The sequence below is a fragment of the Triturus cristatus genome, chromosome 2_1 (genome assembly GCF_964204655.1).
Source record: "Triturus cristatus chromosome 2_1, aTriCri1.1, whole genome shotgun sequence".
Taxonomy (NCBI): Eukaryota; Metazoa; Chordata; class Amphibia; order Caudata; family Salamandridae; genus Triturus; species Triturus cristatus.
The window spans coordinates 827,470,107-827,495,402 of record NC_140581.1 but is presented as its reverse complement, the minus strand read 5'-3'; the positions used below and the strand labels follow the sequence as shown (position 1 = coordinate 827,495,402).

Below are 25,296 nucleotides of genomic sequence, written 5' to 3'. Positions count from 1 at the left end.
TTGCCAAATGGCTTAAGCTACCACATCTATAACAACATCTTTTGTTGCTTACGTGTACCCTGCGTGAAACTAATTTACTACCACTAGCTTTCTTACTCTGCTTAAACACCGGCCTAGCTTTCAAAACTCTGTAAATAGTGCCTTCTTCTTTCTTTTCTCTGTTTTCAGATAGGACTGGCACACCTCCCAGTGAGTTCTGACTTTCTAGCTATATCCATAAAGGTCTGCAAGGGACATTCCCCTTTAGCCCAAAGACTTTCCTGAATGTTGCTGTTTGAACCCTGCATTACAATTTGGTCCATAATTTCGTCCTGCAGTTCCCCAAAGCGACAATTAATGTCTAAGTTCTTCAATGCAGAAACATAGTCATCTATTGTTTCTTCCTTTCCCTGTTTTCTGTGAAAATATTTATACCTATCCACAGCTACACAAACTATTGGTCTATAGTAACTGTTAAGATTTTCTATTGCATTGACAAATACATCACCCTCATCAACTACTTTAGTTTTCTTATTAATTCCATCGTACACCTTAATGCCACCTGCCCTAAGCAATGCAATAGTATCTTGTATTTCTTCTACACTGTGAATTCCTCATCATCATCAAATGCAGAGATAAAGTTTATAAAGTACTCCCTCCATTCGTCCCATTTATGTACAGGTTCTCCGATTGTTGGGAATAGTGTCTGAGGTGGTGACAAGTGCCATAAGTATCCGCCTGCCAGGTTTATACTCTTTTTTTAAATTTTTTATTTGAATGTTGTAATTATGCACTTTGTAAAAATCAATGTGCTCAGAGAACTGCCACACACTTGTACGCAACGTAGTATTTAAAATTTGTACTTATATCAAGGTATTCATAAACTATAAACATACCACCACAACCATGTAAAGTTTAAGTACCAAGGTTCCTGTGATGAGAATCACGAGGATATACTAAAGTTAGAGCAGTGTTCTCCTTGAAGTGGAATAACTATAGCCTATGTTATACTGTGCCCATCAGCGATTGAGCACAAATGTAGCATACCTGGTCTCCATGGCTGTTATAATAAATTCTTATTATTCTTTATACTTCTTTTTATATCGCACCGCAAATTTCTTGTAAACGATGCGCTGTCTGTAAAGCATTGCAAGCGCACATTGCGTAAAAAAAAAATGCTCACAGAAGTGATTCTGTTCCCAAGATGGTGACACGTTGTCTTCCTGCGTGATGTGTAAGTGCGTCTCGCCTGAACACGGCACAGCTGACTAGTGGGCTGTGTAGGTTATCAAAGATGGCGCCTGGACGACGTTAAATAGCGTAACCCTAGTATCCTGGTCATAGTGACACGTCTGGAATTTATGAAAATACGCACTGGAAAAGAGCGCGTGAACAGCTGACGGTTGATATGAAGAGATGCGGCAATTGAGCTGTAACTGTAAAGTCTTAGTTCCTCATTTACGTGCTTTAAGCTATCACATTCGAACTGATTTGCATATGCAGTAGCAGGCCTTATTGAATAATTTGTAAAGGTGCATGCTGCAATGGATATATTTTTCTTACACGTGCAGACGATTTAATTTCCTTTCAAACTAACTTGCACCCATTCTGCGCATTTCCCTTTTTCCATATACGCTGACTGACCTGAGAAAATTTGCTTATAGCTGCAAGATGACCTCAAAGCCACATGAGAACTCTTTAATGTTGCGAAGAATTGTAGAATCGCAATAATCACTTCTGAATCGGAAGTAGAGAAATTCTTATTTAATTGAAGTATTCAATAAAAGGACCCGCAGGGAAACAGCTGTTACTCTGAAGAGAGGCAAGCCAGAATACACAGAGAGGAAGTATTCTAGAATACTAAGAAGTATTCTAGAATACAAAGAGGAGAAGAGAGAATAAGGAAAGACTAAAGAGAATGTTACACATCTTCCCCTTTATAGGAGAAACAAAAGTTACAAAGATAATTTTTAAAATATTTACAATTGACATTTCAAACAAATAATAATTTATGCATTTACAAACTAACCAATTCAAATTATGTACAATCTTCTTTATAAATTTTATGACATAACAAAATCCTTAAAATGAGCAGGTAGCCTACAAATCCTTCTGGAAGCCAAGTTAGAATAACAACAAGAAGGACTTGTTGAAGGACTAAGATTGACAAAATTGTCCTGAGGTACAGAAATAGACGTATTACTCTGAGAAACTAAGTTGGAAGTGTTAGAGGAAGAGGCCGGAGACTCAAATAGAATGTAATCCTCTGAATCAGAAGTAACTGCAGTTTTGAGATAAATCTTGGCTTGTTCTTCTGAGATAGAAACAAGTCTATTCTTGCTCGATCATCTTCCATCTTGAAGAAGACAAGAACTAAGACCAACTTTAACAATCTTGTAAGGAGAGGTAAAGGAAGATTCACCTTTCTTGACACTATAAGGTTTTTTAATTAAAACCCATGAATTAGGAATAAAGGTGCACATGCATCAACATTGTGAAAAGCGATTCCTTAATAGCGATAAATAAGGAATTGGTAATAAGGAATCGCATTTCAGAATGCATCAACAGATTCGGTAAAAATGAGCGAATCCTTAAAAATCGCTAATATTTACCAAATCCACATTAGCGAGTAGAGCAAACACCGATTAGCAAAAAGCGACTTCGGTATTAGCGAAATCGGTAATTGCGATTTCGGTAATACCGAAATCGGTATTAGCGAAATCGGTAATTGCGAAATCGCAAAAAACGGGTCGCTCTGGGAACGGGCTTATGACATCACTACCAGGAAGTACAGCTGCCACACCCTCATTCACTTGCCTGAGGAGCTCACAGGAGGAGGAACAGGACACAGCCTGAGGCTACAGAATCCTCACTGACAAGACTTCCACCCTACCTTCACCAGGATGGACAAGGATGCACCAGGCAGCACTGAAACAGCCAGGAAGAGGAAGCGAAAGTTCTCAGACCGGGAACTGGCACCTTATCGAGGGGGTGAGCAGCAAACATGATAGGCTGTGCATCAGGGAGAGGGTCAATGCCGTGGGAGTGACGCCCCGCAGCATAGACGAACTAAAGAAGGGGTGGTACGACCTCAGGAAGAGGGCCAAGGAGAGGATCGCAGAAAGGGTCAGGGAGGCAGCTGGCACAGGAGGATGACCATCCACAGTGCCTGCAAACACTGCCCTGGAGAAACTAGTCGAGGGGACCATCGAGCCAGAGGCGATCGTGGGAGTCACGCAGATGGACACCTCCGGCGCAGCCACAACTGAACAAGGTAAGATGCATGCCTGCGCCCATACCTATCGTATACCCATTCCCATCCCCCCAGCTCGATCACAGTGTGCAGGCAGAAGTGCACCACACATCTTCCCTCATATCAGTAGTGCATAATGGGATTCGTAGTCATGTCATCCCGGTGTGCAAGTATAGTCATAAAAGCAAAAATATTTCCCAACAGCAGTAGAAGACAAACATAGACTCAAATATTGTAATTAATAGAAGGACATGTATGAAAATTTACAAAGTGATGTCGTAATAATCCCACTAACCATGCACTGTTTCACACACAGATGCATCTCCTGGCGATTCAGATGACAGCGGCCGCCTCGTCATCTCGGAGACACCAGCTGATTCTGATGGCGACACTCCGCAGGAGGGTCAATCCCCACCTCCACCAGCAACCATACCACCACCACCACCACCACCACCTCCACCTGCTGCGCCAACTGCAACCAAACCGCGAAGACGCAGGGCACAAGTCCCCTCCATGCAGGTGATGGATGCATGCCCGAGTCCTGCAACACCATCTCCCCAAAGTCCAACAGTTGTCACACCGCCAGCACCACCACCAGCACGTGGCCGAGTCACGCAGCGGCGCAGGTCCCTGCGCAGTACTTCGGATGTAGCCGACCAGGCAAGCTCCCCATATGGTGGCATCGAGGCACAGATGCTGCGTGTCCAGCGCCTGCAGGGGAGACACATGGGGACCATTAGCATACACATGTCGCGCCTTGCAAAGCAAATGTGTACCCTGAGAGAGGCAGTGCAGGACATGACCACTGTAGTAGCAGAGGGGAACGGAAAACTGAGTGAGGACCTCCAGGAACTCACCCGTGCCATCAGAGCAGGGCACCACAGTGAGCGACGGAGGCACAGACAGAACTTGCTCCGTTCCACTGCATCAACCAAGGCCATCACTAGGCTGTGCAACAGCACTGCTGTATTGTCCCGACGCTCCGTGTCACTGCAGGTGGACCTGGGCCATTATTGTGGTGACGTCGCAAAGGCCCTAGGCCAGGTGACCACTGCAGTGGAACACTTGCAGAGCGGAACTTTCATTGCCAGCACCTTGGGAGGGGAGGACGGCAGTGAGGCTGCCTCAAGTGTCAGCAGCGTATCCGTGGTGGAGACCAGCACCAGGAGGGGCAGTTCGCGCTGCTCCACAGCCACAGGGACAGGCCGTGGTGAGGTGGAGGAGAAAGGTGATAGGAGGCTGGGCGTTTGTGGCAAGCGCCACTATACATACAGTACGCCATCCCTGACCATGGTGGGGTAACCATGGTCCTCTCCAATTGTACAATTGCACACCCGTGACTACAACGGGCATGTATAGTTCCTCATTGTGTATGGGAGCTCTAAATCGCATTCATGTGTGCCCGCACACACATCAGTGCTCCTGTGCATTAAACAGTAGCACCACAAATGATTTCGTCATGGATCATTCTTACCTGGATCAGAAATTATGTTGCGTGATGTATGTCTGCCTCCTTTGGCCCTCAGCTGTGTTGGAAACGTGTGCCTGTCGGTGTTGTGCGGGTGGTTGATCATCCCGGTAGTCGTCATTCCAGTCCACCTCTATGGGTATCCCCCCTTCTGGTTGCAATGTTGTGCAGCATGGCACATACTGCTACAATCCTGCAGCAGGTGTCTGGTTTGTATTGCAAGGCACCACCAGTCTTAAGTAAGATTCTGAAGCGACTCTTCAGAATCCCAAAGGTCCTCTCAATCACATTTCTGGTGCTTATGTGGGCCGCGTTGTAGCGTTGCTCCTGTGGTGTTGCTGGATTGATGTAGGGGGTGAGGCTATGTTCACGCAGGGCGTATGCACTGTCACCTACAAGATGGAACCAAAGGCTTAGCAACAGTTATGAATATAAATGTGTGATGCTCATGTTTTGAAGAGGTATGTATACGTACCAAGCAGGAGTCCCTCTCCAAATTCTCCATTGAGTAGGCGCCTGTGGATGCCACTGTGTCTGAATATGTAGGAGTCGTGTGTGCTCCCTGGAAATTGGGCCACTAGGTCCGTGATGATGTGCTTTGCATCGCACACGACCTGCACGTTGATGGAGTGGTAGGACTTCCGGTTGCGGAAAATGTACTCATTGGCTGAGGGTGGACAGATGGGGACATGCGTGCAGTCGATGCATCCTATGACATGGGGGAATTGGGCCACCTGGTAGAATGCCTGTTTGGTGTGGTCCAACTGCTGTGGGGTTGTGGGGAAGCTGATGTGGGTATGTATCATTGTCAGCATGGCATCAATGAATTTGTGGAAGAAGCGTGAAAGTGCGCTTTGGGATACGCCTCCCGCTACGGCGATGACCCCCTGGAAACTTCCAGAGGCCAGTAGGTGCAGGCTGCATCGGACCTGGACGTGCGCAGGAATTGCATTGGTCCGACGTGTCTGGTGCTGCAGTAGTGGTTTAAGGTCTGCAATTAGGCGCATGATCATGGCACGATTGAGACGATACTTGTCGTAAACCTCATCTTCATTTTGTCCTAGCAATGTGATGCGCACTCTGAAGACTCTCTCCTGGACCCTTCTCCTGCGCTGTCCTGCTGCATTAATTCGCATCCTCCTTGCAAGCACGTAGAGGGCTGCCATTTTGTGCAAGGAAACCGGGTCTCCTGGCCCTATTTGAATGGCTTACTGATTGGTAGCATCTGTGGCACATGTAGTATTTCTTTTGTAAAAATTTTTTTTAAAATAAACTTTACCTCCAGGTTCTGCTCATAGCGATTTTTGGGATTTTCGGTATTTGCGATTTTTGATGCATTCATTAGCGATTAGTCATTTGCGATTGGCACTTGCCAGGCGCTATTAGTGATTTCGGTATTTTCGATTTTTGTGTTTTGCAATTCGTTATTTTGACGGGGCTTCTTTAGCGATTCTTTATTTTAGCGGGGAATTATTTTGCGATTCTTTATTTTATACCGATTTGTGTTGATGCATTGGGATTCGTCTTTTGCCACTCGCTAACGGGTGATTTTAGCGATTCAGTATTTTTGCGACTTCATTTTTGGTTGATGCATGTGCCAGAAAATCTTTAAATTGAGAATGTTTCCAAACATCAAAATGAAACTTTTGTTTATTTTGTGCCAAAGTGACAGTTTAGCGTATACTTTCATTTTTCTTTGAATCTCTGATACTGTTAGAAGAAGAGGAGTACTTTTCTAACCAAGAAGGTAAGAGTAAAATACGACATTTCCTACCCCTCAATATCTCAAAGGGTGTGAAACCGGTTGTAGAGTGACACGAAATGTGGTAAGAATTTACCTTTTCTTTAAGAAAAAGGTTAACATCTAAACCAGACGAAATAGCAGTTTGAATTCCTTCCTTCAAAAAATGATCAGCCCTTTCAACAAGACCATTAGCCGCAGGATTGTATAGAGCTACTTGAATATGTTTGACATCCATAGAATTCAAAAAATCTTTCATGGCATGTGAAACAAAATGGGTCCCATTATCAGTCACCAACTCTTTTGGAGGTCCTTCAAGTGAAAACACAGACTTGAGAAATTGCAACACACAATGAGTAGAAGCTGAATCCACAAAGGAAAAATATATCCATTTTGAAAAATAGTCAATTAAAACTAGTAGAAATTTTGAAGAGTTAGGCAAAAGAATGAAGGGACCTGCAAAATCTAAAGCAATTTTTGACCAAGGGCTGTCTGGAAGAGGAACTGGACGAAGAGGATTCCGAGGGATTTTCCAATGCTTGTCCGAGATAACACATTGAGGACAAACATCTATAAAAGAGGAGACATGAGTATTCAATGAAGGCCACCAGTAATTTTCTCTGATTTTTTTACAAGTGGCTGTAACTCCAAGATGGCCTGCATGTGCAATAGAAATGATTCTGTTCCTAAGAGAACAGGGAGGAATGAAGCAACCATTCCTAGTGCAAATTTCATTTTCTAATGACAACTCTGATGCAACTTGAGCATAAGATCGTAATTCCTGAGGAATATTACGAATGGGAGGCCAACCTTTATTGATGAAATTGGAAACTTTTTTAAGAGTCTGATCATTGGCAGAGGCTTCAGTCCAATCCTTTTCTGAAATAGTACCATTAGAAATAGAAGAAGCATCAATGGATGCAACAACACAGTCAAAATCGTCAATGGTGTCATCAGTTAATGGTAAAGGAAGTCGAGAAAGGCAGTCAGCTCTGAAGTTTTTCCCGCCTTGAATGTATTTAATAGTGAAATTGTACTCCTGTAATTTAGAGAGAATACGTACAAGGCGAGCAGAAGCTTTACCAAGGCCATCGCCTTGTAAAAGGTAGACAAGAGGTTTATGGTCGGTAAAGATTGTAAATGGACAGCCCCAGAGATAAGTTTTAAATTTGGAAACAGCCCAAACACAAACTAACGCCTCCCTCTCTATTGTACTGTATTTCGATTCAGCAGATGATAAAGATCTAGATGCAAAGGCAACTGTATGATCTTTTCCTGAATTCTGTTGACCAAAAACAGCTCCAAGACCATTTAGACTAGCATCTACAGTGACGGTACAATGAAGACCATGAACAAATGGACTGAGAGCAGGAGCATTAACAACTAACTTTTTGATATTGCTAAAAGCTGTGTTAGCATCATTGGACCAGACAAATATAGTTCCTTTTTTAAGAAGAGATCTTAATGGTTGAACACAATAAGAATAGTCTGGTACAAAACGAGCATAGTACTCGCAAAGACCTTGAAAAGATCTTAGGGCATCTTTATCAAGTGGAGGCGGAGCCTTAACGATAGCCTCTACATTACAAAATTTTGGTTTGATGCCTTCCGGCGTGATAGTATGGCCTAAATAATCAATCTGCTCAGCTAAGATTTTGCATTTATCAGGTTGAACAGTAATGCCTCTTGCACGTAAAATAGAAAATACTTTATGTAAAGTATCTAAATGTGATTCTCTATTTTCAGTAAAAACAAGGATATCATCCTGGAAGGCCTGAACATTTGCAACATCTTTAAATAAAACATCCATAACTTTTTGAAATACTGAGCCGAAGGGAAGTCTTGAATATTTGTATTCCCCAAAAGGGGTGACAAAAGTAGTGAGTTCTTGAGAATCAGCATGTTAGGAATTTGATGAGTGTAGGTCAATTGTCGAAAAATATTTAGCATGACCAATATTGGAAAGCATCTGTTGAATGTGAGGAAGAGGATGGCAATCAACTATAATGTTACGATTTAAAGACCTGAGGTCCACACAAAGACGAAGACTCCCATTTTTCTTTTTAGCGAGAACAATGGGAGAAACCCACTCAGAGGAATCAGTAGATGTGATGATACCATCTGCAGAGAGCTTCTCTAATTGTACCTTAAGGTCATTCCTGACACTAATGGAAACGGGTCTGACTTTGTGGGTTACAGGTGTAGCATTTTTCTTAAGTCTGATGATATGCTCAAACCCTTTGATGTTACCAATTTTATCACTGAAGACAGAAGGAAATTATTTAAGGTGTCAATTGAACACATTTTCTCCACACAATTGTCAATGGACAATAAAGAAAGGTCTCCCAAGACAATAGGATTTTTATGACCAGGTTTAAGAATAATGCCTAGCCTGGCTAAGTCCTTCCAACCTACAAGATCTCTGCCTCTGATTGCAACATATACTTTAGTGTCAGTAGATCTTCCCAGTATTTGTAGAGAAGTGATAAAGAAACCAAGCAAATCAATATCTTTTTCACCAAAGGCTTTGGGAGAAATGTCAGGAGCTTTAAGTGCGATGGAGTGGCCCCAGTTGTTAAAGAAAGTGGTATCAGCCAATACTGTGATGGGAGCTCCAGAATCAGCCATAACTTGTAAGGGTTTGTTATTTATGAAAGCTTGACAAAGGGGACGTTCAAAATCAGTGGAATCAAATGGTTCATCAATGGATAACATGAGATTGGAAAAGGTATTGGTACAATCAGAGCCAGAAGATGCTGATGATGAAGAAGAATTATTAATTAATTCCACACTGTGAACTTTAACAATAGGAAATGTACGTCGAGATTTGCAAAATTCTTGGAAGTGACCAGTTTTTTTGCATTTGCCAAATTTTTTTTCCTAAGGCAGGACAAGATGGAGAATTTGCAATATGGTTTTTGTTACCACAGCGAAAGCAGAAAGACCTTTTATACTCTTTGTTAACTCTGATGGCAGAGACAGTAGAATAATCTGGATTATCAGAAACATAGAAAATAGGAGAATGACCTGACAATGCATGTGAAGAAACTATAGAACGCTCAATACTTTTTCCAATATCAATAACCTCGGATAATGATGGATTACGACAAGTCAAAAGCCGTTCTTGCATTTTCTTCGAAAAACAATTAAAAACAAATTGATCTCTAATAGAGATGTCGGTGTAATTGTCAAATTCACAAGTAGAGGCGAGAACTCGAAGAGCAGCTACATATTCTTCTACGGATTCATCACTGGCTTGTTTTCTTTTAAATAAGGTGTGTCTCTCCAAGAGAACATTTGGTTCATCTGAAAATTGTTTCTTAAGTTTTCCAAGTGTCTCAATGTAAATGTTCCAGGTTCCATCACTAGAGGGTCTTGGAAAAGGAGGTAAGTTGTCAAAAATCTTTTGTGCTGCAACACCCAAATGATTATAAAGGAGAGCATGTTTCCTTTCTGGAGAGAATTCTTTTCCATCGATGGCAACCAAATAATTTTCAAAAATGTGGATCCATTGTTTCCACTCAAATTCTGGTTTGCCTGGCCTTTGTAGAAATGGTGGAGGATGTAATGCACTATCCGAAGAGGAAATGGCTTAGATGAGAAATGGAATACTTGCAGAATGTGAAAAATTGGAGAATTTTAAACAATTTTTTTTTTTTTTTTTTTTTTTTTATATTAAAATAAAATTATTACTTAATTTGTTCCTCTAAGGGTCTTTATATTGTTATTATTGAGATTCTTCTTGAAGAATAATGTAGAACAGGCAGCTTTTATAAGTAGAACAATCAACCTTCTTAATTGGAAGGTTAAAATGCTGGAAGGAAGTATTCCAATAAAGAATGTTCTTAATTTGGTAAAGTCTGAGAGCAACACAGAGTTCTGTTGCTATGTAGCCTTTGTTAAGAAAGAATTTCAGAGAGTAGAATGTCTTGGAGACAAATGTGCAGCAGAAACAAAGGAAAGTTCCAATACACGAGGCTTGAATAGCACTCGCTCTGACTGGAATGCAGGAAAGCTTTAGTTGCCAGGATACATATAAACACCATGCGTCATCAGTCGTTAGAAAGCTCGTGCTGGATCACAGGAGCTCGCGCTGGGCCAGAGACCGTAAATCCTTCATTGTTCGTAGCGCGTGTGCCAGCGCGTGATGGGATGAGAGCGAGCATGCTTTCAAACGCGGTCGGTTGCTAGGACACGCGTTTTTAAATATAGCGCGTATTGACCGAAGGACGTTTCCCCACTGTATCGCGCCACAAATCAAAGTTCAAAGTAAAACAAGCTAGCGCGATGCAAACAAACTATCCCACCTGACGGAGCATATCCTGTGGGTCCGTAGAGGCAACGCAGATTTAAATGAGTGAAGATTCTTTTGAAGTAGATAACCAAGATCCGTAGAATTAGGGTAGATGGAAGACGAGACGTTTCTTCATCCCTTTCACTCCTGGTACCAAAATATGTAGAATCGCAATAATCACTTCTGAATCGGAAGTATAGAAGTTCTTCTTTAATTGAAGTATTCAATAAACGGACCTGCAGGGAAACAGCTGTTACTCTGAAGAGAGGTAGGCCAGAATACACAGAGAGGAAGTATTCTAGAATACTAAAAAGTATTCTAGAATACAAAGAGGAGAAGAGAGAATAAGGAAAGACTAAAGAGAATGTTACAAGAATTCCACCTGTTTTAGTTCCGCTGTAGCTTGTGACACCTTTCCCGTTGAAAATTCTATACATTTTTGTTCTCGTAAATCTTCACTCCGTGGGTTCTCTGTGTTGGTTGATCGTCGCCATAAATTGTTAAGTAAACGCCGTACTTAAAGTAATTGAGTACGAAAAGTTTTATTGAATGACCAACACAGGTATTCTCAGGTCAAGCGCTCCGGGAACACATCCACACGCTTCTGTCATCAGCTGTCAGTGTCAGCATTCTAGAACGGACAGCTGATGACGAGAAGAGGGGAAAAGGGGACGGTGTTCCGGAGAAGACAAAAGTGCAATAAACACAACAGAACAGTACCTTTATATTCTGCAACAAAACTCCAATAGACTCCTTGTCGACAGATATGAAGCATCAGGTACACACAGGAACACAATGTAGATATCCAGAAGTAGTAGTTTATTGTAGTAACAGGAGCAGCATTAGTACTGATGTAAAAAGACCCAGAGATTCCTCCAAAGGTTATAAACATTTAATTATCAACAAAGTACATTCCAATACAGAACACTAAACGTTCCAATAAAAACATGGCGTCTTCACACAATACATTGAAAGTTACATTAATAAGTAACTACATAGCTTATATAAGCAGTCCATAGAATGAAAAAATGTGATATAGATACACAGACACCACACTACTTTGCCTCATCATCCGGGAAACTGCCTTTACAACCTGGGCTGAGCCAATCGCACCATATGCCCGCAAATGGAACAACTCTCGCCTGAACCATGCATCTGCCTTACCCACGCATATTTTTGGTAGGGGGTAGTATTTCAGGACTCAGGGCTGATAGTTTTTTGGTAGGGGGCAAAGTTTTAGGGCTTAGGGTGAGGGGTCAGGGTAGTTTTAAGGGCTGGGGCGGGATGGATTACAGGGTTGGTGTATCAGGTGATAATGCACAGGGCAGGTGGACTGGGATATGCAATTTACCAATATCCCTTTAGCAATCATGCCTTTACAACGAAATTTGTAATAATAGGAACCGATGTACAGCCTTCCTCTCTTGTAACTATCATGAATTGTATCTCTGCCCTCATACCTGCTCGTGAGTCCCCTGCTGTCTCCACTCGGCCCCCAAGCTGGGTTTGCGCTATACAAATACCATTAGAATCATACATGTATAATCTTACAAAATGCAGTTGTAAGCTATTTTTCTCCACAACTGTAATTTTAACTGGGGGATTTTCAGGGGATCTTACATTTCTACACTTTCCAAATCATTCCATAAGAGTGTACATTACTACACTTGTCAACAATACTTCTTTCTGTTTTATACTTGTTTAGGGTGACATTTCTGCCTTGTAACTAAATGTTTGTTGATTAGTGCTTTATTATATCACCCTTGACTAATGTATTTATGTGTGGTCTGCTCCAACAACAAGGATTAATATTGCTTGCAGGTTTGTAATTTAACATAAATATATATTTCCATGAGACCTTAGCAGGTTATGATCAGAAGACTATTTGTTTAGAGTTAATGTGTTTCATTTAAATGAATGAACCTGTATTAAGTTTTAAATTTATGTTGTTACAGAAAAATGCTCATGGGGAAACTGTGAGTGCATTGTATTTCAGTTATCTTGCAATCCTTCGTAAGGTTGCAAATCATACAGCACTGTTACAAACTGACAGCAGTACAAGCAAAAATCAGGTGGGTCTTCAGTTTGTTTCTAAATGTACACATGACGACTTGTAGATTGTGACACTGTATAGAAGAAAGAATGAAACATAATTGTACTGAAATATATGACAGTAATTTTAATTCAGATGTCAATTTTCCATTTAGGGAGCTGTGTATATCTGTAATGTTATAATGTTATAAAGTGATACAAAGATGAATAGTTATATAGAAGTTATCTAGGATGCTCCCTTGTAAAAGAAGAGTGCCGTAACGCCCCTCTTATTGCCTCTACTTATCCTTATGCTCAAAGGCTCTAATGATGTTATTCTCAAGTATTACTTGTGCAAATCAACAAAACATGTAGATGTATGTCTTTTTGTATGTTTTGGTTGATATATTTTAAAATTGGGGGTGGGTAATGCTATATCTAGCTTCTGTATGCCTAGAAGAAGTATCTATGGGTATATACTCATCCAGGAAATGTAGTTGACATTTCAGTCAAAAAAACTAGAAACAAGTCATTTACAAATCCATGCTCCTATTCCTTACTCGTCCTACACATACAAGAAGCAAAGCTATCTTGAAATAGGTGCTTCACTACCTTGAAATAAGGTTAAAATAGTTTATCTTGGTTCTCCCATTAGAAATTGTCTCCAATTACTTATCTAGCTGCAGATGCCTCAAATTAGAATATTCCCCAGGCGTAAGACTGGATCCAGAATTTTTTTGCAGTCCCCTTCTGTGCCAGGAGGTGGTGTCATTCTTCTCTGCGTGGCATAGTTGGCATCATCCACACGAGCTATGACATGCACGCTGCCTATATAGGTGCCACTCCAGTGCGCTGACCTCAGTTTCTTTTTTATCCATGCCATCAGCCTGTATCCGGACGAGCTCCTATCAGACTTTTTTGTCAACTTCAACCAGTGTGCCTTTTTTGGTTGTATGTCAGTACAACACAGGGAAATACTTTGCATTCCTTTACAACTCATGCCATTACCACGCATTGTTTATATATATATATATATATATAAGAACAATGAATTTTAATGGGAGACCCCCACACCCTCCAACTTACCTTAAATGCGTGGTAAAGGCATGTGTTGTAATGATATATATGTGGTGAACACGTGTGTGGTAAAAAATGCATGGTAAAGGCATAAAGTGGTAAAAACCTTGTTGTAAAGGCCTTTTCCTGCCTTTATTTACTATTTCTGGAGTTTGTTGCAGAAGAAACCAACTGGCTTCATACTTTGTGGTGCCTATCACAGGCAAATATCGGTGACAGACCCTCGCTTGGTGTGTCGGTGGTGTCTGGAACGGGACCATGACTCCAAGGCCTGTGGGGATTGCAGGACCATAAATCCAAAGGCCATCCGCGAGCCGTCCATGAAGCTTCTGGCCACACGCCACACAACACTGTACCACTCTAAGTTCCGTTCGTGAGGGACGTCCCGGGACTGCTCTAGGAGTCGCTCGTGCCAGTCAGTCACAATCCCGGACTTCTTCAGGTAAGCCCCACAAGAATAAATCCAAGAAGTTGCAGCATTCTTTGACTTCTCCGTGCCGGTCCCATTAATTGAACGAGGAGCGAGAATGGTGCCACAAGTCCAGGCCCTTCTACCTGGTCATCCTTGTGGAGCTCATGCCTGACACTGGGTCTTCTCCGTGCTTCCCCAAGTTTCCCAAGGTGACCCCCGCCCAACTTGGAGTTTTAGGAGGCCATGAGCCTTATTTTTGGGTGGCCCGATCACACTGGAGTGCCTGCGGATCCCATAGTTTCAGGAGGGACTCTGACTAGGGCTCCACCGTTGGGTTTGCCCTTGGCGCCCGTCAGGGCCTCAGGGTCCATTGATGGATCCGGGTCGGCCTAGGCCACGGCTTCGCAACCTCCTCAGGAGACTGTTCCAGTGGTGCCAAACCCATTGTGATTCCTGACTCTGATATGGACCTGTGTCACACAACATAGTTTCTGGCTCTGACCAGGCCCTTATGGAGATGGATCCCTATTTCCCTAAATGCCCCTCTGAAGAGCACAAATGGTGGGGATCCGAGGATTCTTATGGCTATTCCCACTCCCTGGCTCCTGGTATGTGGACGTGGCTGATGCCAGTAGTCTGGACTTCTCACCAGATACTGGTCTCCTCTCTCCTCCCACAGTGGCTAGGTAAGAAGGGGCTTCCTTTGCAGTGGTAGTCCGGAGGGCTGCTGAGTCCTGGACCTTCAGTTTCCCACGGTTGAGGTCAAGACCAAGGTCTTGACAGAGGTGCCTCAACCCTGCATTCTGCCTTCTGCCCTTTCCGTTGCTTCATTAGTGCCTATCAGCTGCATTCTTTCCCTCTAGCCACAGCTACCAGGCACCTCAGTCGTTTTGTGGCCGTGAATGTGGCTCATACAAGCCTCGTAGGAATCAAGACCAGAGGCCAACCCAATCCGCTACCCTCACCAACCCCTCCCCAGCAGCCGCAGCCTCAAAGCTCCTTTAACTTGACCTCACACCATCATTGGCACCCTGTTGGTAGCAGGATTCAGCACCACCTGCCCCAATGGTGGTTAATCCCTTCATACAGATGGCTGCTTCAGATTGTCTAGAGGGGCTATGCGCTACTTTTCCAACAGATCTTGCCACCCATGCCACTGTCCCCCAGTCAGCTGATGGAGGACCACTTTTCACTGTTGCGGCAGGAAGTGCTTGCTCTTCTAGCCAAAAGAGCTATTGAGAGGTTGCTAGTATCAGAAGTAGGTTGTGGTTGTTTTTCCCCTCTACTTTTTGGTGTTGAAATAGGATGGAGGCCTCCGTCCTATCCTAGATCTATACTCTCTCAACTACTTCCTGAAAAAGGAAAAATTCAAGATGCCCACCTTGTCTACCCTTGACCCTGGAGACTGTATGGTAGCACTGGATTTGCAGGATGCCTACTTCCTTATCCCCATCCTGCCTGCCCTGCTGGTGAAGCATGCTCCTTGGCATATACAGGTTCTGCAGTAGGATCTCAAGTCTCAGAGGGCGCAGCATCAGGAGAATCTCTCGGACCTGGTCCAGCTAGATCAGTAGTGATGGCCCATGGACCGGGATTGGGTCAGTGCCAGACCTCTCTCCCGTCCCCACCCAGAACTTACAAAAGTAACAGATGTACCACTCCTGGGTTGGGCAGCCATTTGGGAAAAGTGGAGATCGGAGGACTTTGATCTCTGTCAAATTCTCAGCTCCACATCAGCCTGTTGGAACTTGGAATGATTCGCTTGCCGTTGAAAGCCTTTCTTCCTTCAGTCAAAGAAAGGCTGGTTCAGATGTTCATGGGCAACACAACCGCCATGTGGTATTGAAACAAGCAGGGCGGGTGGGGTCATGGATCCTGTGTCAAGGGGCCCTGCATCTCTTGACATGGCTGAAACTTCAGGACTTTTTCCTGGTGTTTCAACATCTGGCAGGCTCTCTGAATGCCAGACCAGACAAACTGAGTCGTCGATGCCTCGCGGATCACAAATGGTGTCACCACCCGGAGGTGGTGCAAAATCTCTTCAGAGATTGAGGAGAACCTTGGTTAGATCTATTTCCCACCGACGAGAACACCCAATATCAGCACTTCTGCACACTGGAGTTTCCAAGGCAAAACTCGCTCTGAGATGTATTTCGTCTCTAGTGGAGTGCAGGTCTCCTGCATGCTTTTCTGCCAATACCAGTCCTGGCTAGAGTTCTCAAGAAGATCGGGAACAACCAGGTCCAAGTTATCTTAGTAGCTCCGGATTGGCCACGGAGAGTATGGTATCCCAAACTCATCAGCATTAGCATATGTCCTCTGATCAGGCTGCCATTGTGGGAAGATCTCCAGTTGCAGCAACAGGGCAAGGTCCTGCACCCAAACCTGCACACTCTCCATCGGTGACAGTTGAGGGTATTTGACCTCCCTCCGAAGTGTGTGATGTCATTCTGGCAGTCAGGAATCCCTCCGCGAAAATGATTTATGGTTGCTGATGGGACAAATTTGTGGCTTGGTGTTCTGCCAAATTCATTGATCCTCTGTCTGCACCCTTGTCTGAAGTCCTTTTGTTTGCCTTATCCCTTGCCCCGCAGAGGCCTTGCTTTGGCCATAGTTAAAGAGCACCTTTCTGCCATTTCAGCTTTCTTGTGGTTGCCGGATCAACCCTACCTGTCTAAGTCACCTGTTGTGATTCTTTTCTTGAAAGGTTTGTAGCATATGTATTCCCCTAAACCTTTCACTCTACCTCAATGGAATCTTAATTTAGTTCTCACCTTCTTAATTTGTTCACCATTTGAGCCTATGCACAGCTACCCTCTGAGACTGCTGACTACCTTCTTTGTGGCTATAACATCTGCCAGGAGGTTTAGCGAATTGCAGGTGCTTTCTGTTAACCCCCGTACACCTCCTTTTTCACGGATAAGCTGGTCCTCAGGACTTGTGCCTCCTTCTTACCAAAGGTGATCACATCTTTATATGTCGTACAGAACATCAAATTGCCTACATTCTTTAACTCCACTCTGCCAAGGACGAGGAGAAAGAGGAGAGACTCTACCACCTGAATCCAAAAAGGGCATTGTCATTCTACATCAATCGTACCAAAGACTTCCATTTAACGATCAACTCTGTGGTGGATTTGCGGGTGTGAAGAAAAGCAAGGCAGTCCACAAGAGTTTTTGTTACTTTATTTTATTTTAACTGGTGAATTTCAGTGGTTTTTAGAATTTAAAATGTTACATTTCAACTAACATTTTCACCTAACTATACCGTCACCTTAACCTTTGTTTGTTTCAGTGAATTTCAGAGATTTTTTTTAATGTATAACAATGTAGTAACAATATAAAGAGGTGTGATTTTAAGTAAAGCAGGCTACCGTCTTTGCCAACGGGTCAGAACACCAAAATATAAATGGCATATTGGCTTTCTCAGGGGGTCAACATATCAACATATATAAAGGAGACCTTTTTCATAAAGTCACCATAATAATTTATCATTAACCATAATCCAATGTATTCCTTATAAATACGCACATGACAATGCTCAATAATAACTATTGTCACAAATGTGTTTGAAAAATAAAGGGTTTTTATTCAAAACAACCATAAGCATTTGTTTGAGACTTGCTATCACAGTCTTCAGACCACAAAATGGAGCCATAAGACAAACCACAAGGGCCCCCAAAGTCTAGATGAAGAGCATCCAGCTCGATTTACTTTAGGAATGATGCTAAGCTTTCCTTGGGTCATGTATTCAGTAACTCAAAAGACGGACAGTTTTTTGTAAACATTTCTGGAGGGTTGCTGTGCTCTCTGCAGCTCTTATAAATCGTTGGTGGTTCCCCATCCTTAGGGCAGCACGACAACTATAGTGTTACAAAGAAAGCCGATGTAGGGCATAATGGGAGACTCCCGGGAGGTTGCAGTAAATGTTTAATGAGCAGCCTTGCCGCATCAGTTCTGAAGAGGTGAGACAGCAACTCATTTTCTCCTTTTTTTGGGGGGGGGAACTTTGTTTTTATTATTTTAGTTAACAAATCAAAACAGCAACAAGGCAGAGATTTTCCTATTTGTGAAACATACATAGCAGTAAGCAGTAAATCGCAGTTTTGGCTCACCATTGCGTTCAAACATAATATGGCAACTGCATACCCCGCAACACCTAGTAACCATCCTCCTTCTTCCATATCAGTCCCCATCCGTGCTCTCTTCCGCCTGCTCTGTGGGTGGGTCACAGATGTTGCATCTGTATTTATTTCACGCTCCCCAGATCTTGCTCCATTTTTGGGGGCAGCCGCGGTTAATAAATACTGTTTTTTCCGCTACCATGGCCTTGTCCATATCTACACACCATGCGCTAAGTGATGGCACCTCCCCCGCCCCCCATTTCTGTGCTATGTTACGCTTGGCCGTCATAATCCCTAGCGTTGCCCACTCTTGCGCTAACTTTGTTAAGTCGTTTGGTTCCCATACATTTAGTAGACAACTCTTGGGCTCCGGCAGGAGTGACACCCCACCTGCCTGTGAAATCGTTCTCATCACTTTCACCCAATAGGCCCTAATCTTCGGGCATTGCCATATCGTATGGTAAAAGGTACCCTCCTCCCCACACGGCCTAAGACAATACCGGTGTGAGGCTCTGCCCATCTTGAACACAGTGCAGCTGGTGTAATATGTGCGGTGCAGAATTTTAAGCTGTACTAATTTAAGTCTTGAGGGTATACCCACTTCCTTTGGTGAGGACAGTGCCTCCTGCCATTCTGTGTCATCGAGGTCACCCACGTCTTTGATCCATTGGTCCCTAAGAGATGTCGTAGGGTCCGGTAGGTTGTTAACTATCTTGCGGTAAGTGAATGACGTAGCTCGCTTAGGCATATGATCTGTCAGTAACCTGTCCTCCAGAGGGGAGGCTTCCGGGACTAGAACACCGGGCGGCAGTGCCGCTGTGAGTGCATGCTTTATCTGTGTATACCGATATATTTCAGTGGGCGCTAAATCGTACTGTTGCTGGAGGCGCTCGAAGGTGGCCACCCCCCTTTATGCCACATGTCCCCTACTGTGGATATGCCAATGGCATCCCATTGATCAAAGCCCTTACTATTCCTGAGTCGTCCCAGTCTCCCTGAGTCCCATAATGGAGTGAGTTGGGTTATGACCCCTTGCCAGCCCAGCCTTGCCTGTGCTGCATGCCATATGGTGACTGTGTGTTTCGTGGGCCCTATTAACGTACGTGTTTGCTTCTTATTATAGAGGGGGGACAGCATACTTCCCGTTCCTAATTGAATCCTGTCAGCCTTAAATGCCGGATCGTCTTGTGCCATATGTAGCCACTGATTAATCACTTTTAATTGCGCTGCCCAGTAGTATAGATGTATATTGGGGAGCGCTATCCCCCCATCATACCACCCTCGCACCAGTTTGGCTTGCGCTATGCGTGCCGGTTTGTTTCCCCACTTTAAGTTGGAGACCTGAGCTGCAATTGCTTTAAAATAGGTTGGGTGTATCGGGAATGGAGCATTTTCCAATACGTATATGAATCGAGGGAGCGCCATCATTTTAAAAAGTGCTGCCCTCCCTAGAAGAGTCAGCGGCAACGATCCCCAGTGTGTTGCGTCCCTTTTCAGACGCTCCAGTGGGGGCAGTAGGTTTCTTTAAAGAAGCCTTCAGGGTCGGCCGTAACATAGATACCTAAATATTTAAATGCATCGACCGCGATCTGTAGCAGGCACCCTGCAGGTAGTTGTGGTGGGGACCATGTAGCAGATACAAGATGGATTTGGACCAGTTGATGGTATACCCCGATGCCCGTCCGAATAGTTCGCAAATATTGAGGAGGACCAATATGGAACTCCTGGGGGAGGCCATATACAATAGAATGTTGTCCGCATACATGGAGATGTGGTCCTCCCACCCTGCTGCCCACTGGAGTCCTCTTATCGTTGGTTCCCACCTTATCCACACCGCCAATGGCTCCAGTACCAGGGCAAAAAGCAGCGGGGACAGGGGGCAGCCCTGACGCGTGCCCCTCTCAAGAGGAAAGTCCCTGAGATGTGCCCATTAGCCGTAACGTGCGCTACCGGCTTGGTGTACAGAAGGCGGACCCATGCACAAAATTTGGGGCCGAAGCCCATATGGCTAAGGACTGCGAACAGAAATGGCCACTCGACCATGTCGAACGCCATTCTGGCGTCCAGGGAGAGTATAACTGCTGGTTCCTGTAAAAAAGGGGCACAGGCCATTACCGCGTGTAGGCGCCGCAAGTTTAACGCCGTGCTTCTGCCTGGCATAAATCCGGACTGATCCGGGTGGATCAAGGTCGGCAGGTGCGGCGTTAGCCTAATCGCCAATAGTTTTGCCAGAATTTAATTAATGATATCGGGTGATACGAGGTGCATTCCTCAGCAGGCTTGCCTGGTTTGGGTATTGTCACTATTGTAGCTGTTTGTTGATCTGGTGGTAATTCGCCCAACTTCAGGCAGTCGGTGTACATATGGAGCAGGTGCGGGGCTATGGTTCCTGCTACTGTTTTATATCGTTCAACTGGTATACCGTTCGGTCCCAGTGCCTTGCCGGATTGTAGTGATCCAATCGCCACCTGCAGTTCCTCCACTGTGAGGCTCGCCTCCAACGTGAGGACCGACTCCGGAGTAAGCTTAGGCATGGGATTATCTTGTATATATGATAGCGCCACTTCAAGTGACACCTCCGATGATGACTTATACACCTGCTGGAAGTGGTCCGCCAATGTATGTATTATTGTGCGTGTGTCCGTTGTGATTGTTCCCTCCCCTGTCTGGATCCTCGCTATCCCCTTATTACCCCGCTCCCGTCTATCTAGCCACGCCAAAAGTTTTCCGGCTTTATCCCAGGTTTGATATATCTTATGTTGCGCGGCCGTCAGACGAGACCTGGTCGTCGCCTCAAGGTGTCCCTTATATTGCTGCTGCTTAAGATGCAGTTGATGAGCTGCATCTGGCGTCGGGTTGCTGGTATGGTGCGCCTCGGCGTCCTGTAATTCCAGCTCCATATCATGTAGTTCCTGCTGCTTCTCCCGTTTATGCCCCGTGATCGAACCTATAGCCTGTCCCCTAATTACAGTCTTATATGCTTCCCACAGAAGCGTTGGGGAGTCTACTGTCTGGACATTCTCCTGAAAATAGTGTTTTGTCGCTTTAACCACCGCCTTCTTGATCTCTGGGACCTGCAAGTAACCCGGGTAGATGGGATAGGTACGTCTCTGGGCTGCATGGTGGTAAGAGTACGTCATCTGTACTGGGGAATGATTGGATATCCCTCTGGGTCTTATCTCGATATCGCCAGTTCGCTGGGGCTAGAAAGTAATCTATTCTGGATAGACTGTGGTGCACCCCAGAGTGGAAGGTAAACTGCCGCGTCGTGGGCTGGTGCCACCTCCATACATCAGAGAGTCCCAGCGCCTCTAGAAAGTCCCCATGGCGGGACGTGCCCGACGCGGGCGCCCTCGCCGGATGGGGGTCTAGGGCGCCATCTATAGTTGCATTGAGATCCCCCCCAATCAAGAGTTCCCCCTCCGGAAGACCAATTAAGAACACGCCGAGAGCCGGGAGTGCCACCGCGTGCAGCGCAGGGGGAATGTAGGCTGATACGATATTTATAGCCCGCCCCTCCCATTAGCCTATTATAGCCGCAAAACGGCCGTGGTCATCCGTCTTGGTCTGGTGTACTATCAATGGTGATTGCTTTTTAATTAAGATGCCCACGCCCCTAGAGCCTGAGGAGAACGCAGAGTGAACTACCATTTTAAACCCCCATCTATCCATTGCCCTACATGTGGCCCCTGTAAGGTGCGTTTCCTGCAGCAGAGCCACCATTGGGGCGCACCGCTTTAGGTATTGTAGAACCAATCCCCTCTTTATTTTGTCGCCAAGACCATGGACATTCCAGGCAATCATGGATAGTGGTGCCACGGGAGCCATAGGATACAGTGCAGAATTTTCTCCTTTTTTTAAAACAAAATTCTAGGTGCCTCGGTCTCACCGGGGTCACCCATTACCCCCAAAAAATTCCAGGCTGACATGGAACCCCACTCCTGCCCACACCTTTTTCTTTTATTTCAACTGTTTTGGTGCCCCTATTCCCCTCGGGACACTCAGAGCCTTACATATATATTTTTTAAGCTACTGGTAGCGCTGTCGAACCAGCTTCCCACCTGCCAGCACACTCAGTGTTGGTGCGGGAAGCCATGAGGAACAGAAAGGCACACCGTAAAGTGTGGACTGCGCGATGGCATCCCACCTTTTTCCCTTTGGTGTTCCCAGGGATGGGTTCCCAAAAACCTCTCCCTTGGGGAGATGGCGGGTACCCAGAGCATCTTCTGCCTCGGGGAGGAGGCCTAATGCACTACCCCTTCCAAAATATTAAATGTAAAAATGCGTCAACTCCCCTGGGCCCTGGCCCTTCACTGGGGAGACTATAATTGAAAAATGCGGGAACCGGCCAGCCAGCCTACCTATATAAAAAAATATTTATTACCACAGTACTGCAGTTTTTGTTTTCATTTTGGCTCAATGGGATCTTCTTCGGACCTCTGCCTCATATCCATGTTACCGGGACGATTATGTCCTGTCGTACAGAAATAGTCACCAGGTTAAAATCTCTCTCTTTCACTCAAAGGGCCTTTCTTTGACATATTTGGTAGCACGGGATCAACTGCCCAGCTATACCTAAGTTTCAACCCCTTCAATCCCCAACCTGAAAATCTTCTTTAAACATGAATTTCTTGAAAACAGCTGAGTGGATTTACACCAAATCACAGAAATCACGCTTTTTGAGTAAAGATCTAACTTTTTGCCAAATTTAGTTTAATTCCGTTCTTCTATTTTTGTCTGTATCAGAGAGCAAAGTTTCCTAGGGGAAGTAACATGGGATATCAACATTTTGGCAAGCCCCTCTTTTTATTGGCCTCCTCCTGATGGATTGGAGCTAAACTTTCCAGGAAAGAGCTTAAGTGAATGCACCTGTTTAAAAAAAAAAAGTTTAATGCAGATTCGTCAAATGACGCCAAAGTTTTTAACAAAACAAAAAACACTCTACTTACGTAAACTCAGACAAAATTATAACTCCACACTGTTGACTGCCAGTAGCCCCTCAGCATACAACGGGACTTTATCCTCCAACCAGTAGTGTGCCAGGAGGCGCTTTTGTAGGGTTATGGAGAAAGGGAGCGGGGCCTCCGACCAGCTCTCAGCAATCGTGTTGTGTGAGAGTTACTGGTGGTAACAGGAGGGGTTCTTGGCCCCCGGCGATCCTCAGCATCCACGGGTACTTCATCCCCAACCAGTAGTGTACCAGAAGGCGTGTTTGCAGAGTGCTGGACAAAGGGGGAGGGCCTCCAATGACCTCCCAGCAATCCTGTTGTGTGTGTCTTACTCGTGGTAACATAAGGGGTTCTTGGCCCTCAACTATTCTCCGCATCCAAGGAAACTTCATCCGCCAACCAGTAGTGCGCAAGGAGGCATATTTTCAGAGTGGTGGACAAGGGGTGGGACCTCCAACGGCATCTCAGCAATCTCGCTGTGTGGTACTTACTGGAGTTAACAGTAGGTGTTCTTGGCCCGTGGGGACCCTTAGCATCCAAGGGGAGTTTGTCCCCCAACAAATAGTGTGCCAGGAGGCGCGTTTGCAGATTTGTAGACAAAGGGGGTGGGCCCCTGATGAGCTGCTTTTGGATTCACGGTTCCAGAGGGGATGTGGTCGCGCTAAGCACCACGGGGATCCGTGGATTCTCACACATTGAGAATGAAACGTTATAAGACAATTAATTGGCCTTTATATTATAGGTCCCTCTGGGACCCCTGTAGCACACCCATGGGGTCAGGGTACCTCTATCCTTAGCCCTTTATTCACTTTGCACAGAAATGTTCAGACTGGAGGATCATTTCCTGATACATAAGTCAGGTTCATTTCCAGTCAGGTTGCGGCCATCCAATCAGGACCCTGCTTTAGCACTTTGATTTGTGGATTCACCGTGGAGGGTCCACACCCCTAGATATACAAATTTGGATTTCAGTTAATATCTCAAAAACTACAGAACGGATTTACACCAAATAACAAAAAACACGCTTTCTGGACCAAGAGCTAGCTTTCTGCCAAATTTGGTGCAACTCCGTTCAGCAGTTCGGGTTGCAACTGGGTTCAAAATTGCTATGCGAATTAACATGGGGAAAACGTGTTTTGGAACCCCCCCTTTTTTCTCAGTTCCACTTGACTGACCGTTTCTGTAATTTGTAGAACTGCTGCTGTGATCGCGGGGGAGCCAAATACCACAATCCCCAGCCTGCTAAGCGGCTTGGACACCACCAACCTTTGTTCTACGTGCCAGGAGGCGCATAAACTACGGCCAGGGCTCCCGCCCATTTCTGTAGTTTGCCGAATTGCTGCTGTGATCGCGGGGGAGCCAAACACCACAACCTCCAGCCTGCCAAGCGGCTTGGACACCACCATCGTTTGTTATAAGCGCCTGGAGGCGCAGCTGCGGGAGCCCGTTTCTGTTATTTGCCGAACTGCTGCTGTGATTGCAGGGGAACCAAACACCACAACCCCAGCCTGCCATGGGCAAGCGGCTTCGATGCCGCCAACGTTTGTTCTGCAAGCCAGGAGGCGCATAAACTTCGGCCAGGGCTCCCACCCGTTTCTGTCATTTGCCGAACTGCTGCTGTGATTGCGGGGGAGCCAAACACCACAACCCCCAGCCTGCCAAGCGGCTTGGTCGCTGCCAACATTTGTTCTACGTGCCAGGAGAAGCATAAACTACGACCAGGGCTCCTGCCCCTTTCTGTAATTTGCCGAACTGCTGCTGTGATCGCGGGGGAGCCAAACACCACAACCCCCAGCCTGCCAAGCAGCTTGGACGCCGCCAATGTTTGTTCTACACGCCAGGAGGCGCATAAATTACGGCCAGGGCTCCCGCAGCATGGGACACGCCTGGGCGGGCCCGTCTGCACCCGTCAGCACCAGACAGAGGCAGGGCTGGGCCACCCCCCTTGGTCCTTCACCGGCATGGTCCA

At 45.1% G+C, this 25,296-nt stretch overlaps 1 protein-coding gene across 3 annotated transcripts in view; it reads left to right on the top strand.

Moving 5' to 3' along the window:
- Positions 1 to 25,296, top strand: part of ERCC6L2 (ERCC excision repair 6 like 2) — a 1,253,563-nt gene that overhangs the window by 542,292 nt on the left and 685,975 nt on the right. For all 3 annotated transcript variants that reach the window (XM_085632896.1, XM_085632894.1, XM_085632895.1), the window contains one exon: positions 12,691 to 12,807. In XM_085632896.1, the coding sequence (XP_085489022.1) occupies positions 12,691 to 12,807 (117 nt within the window). The remainder of the gene's footprint in view (positions 1 to 12,690; positions 12,808 to 25,296) is intronic.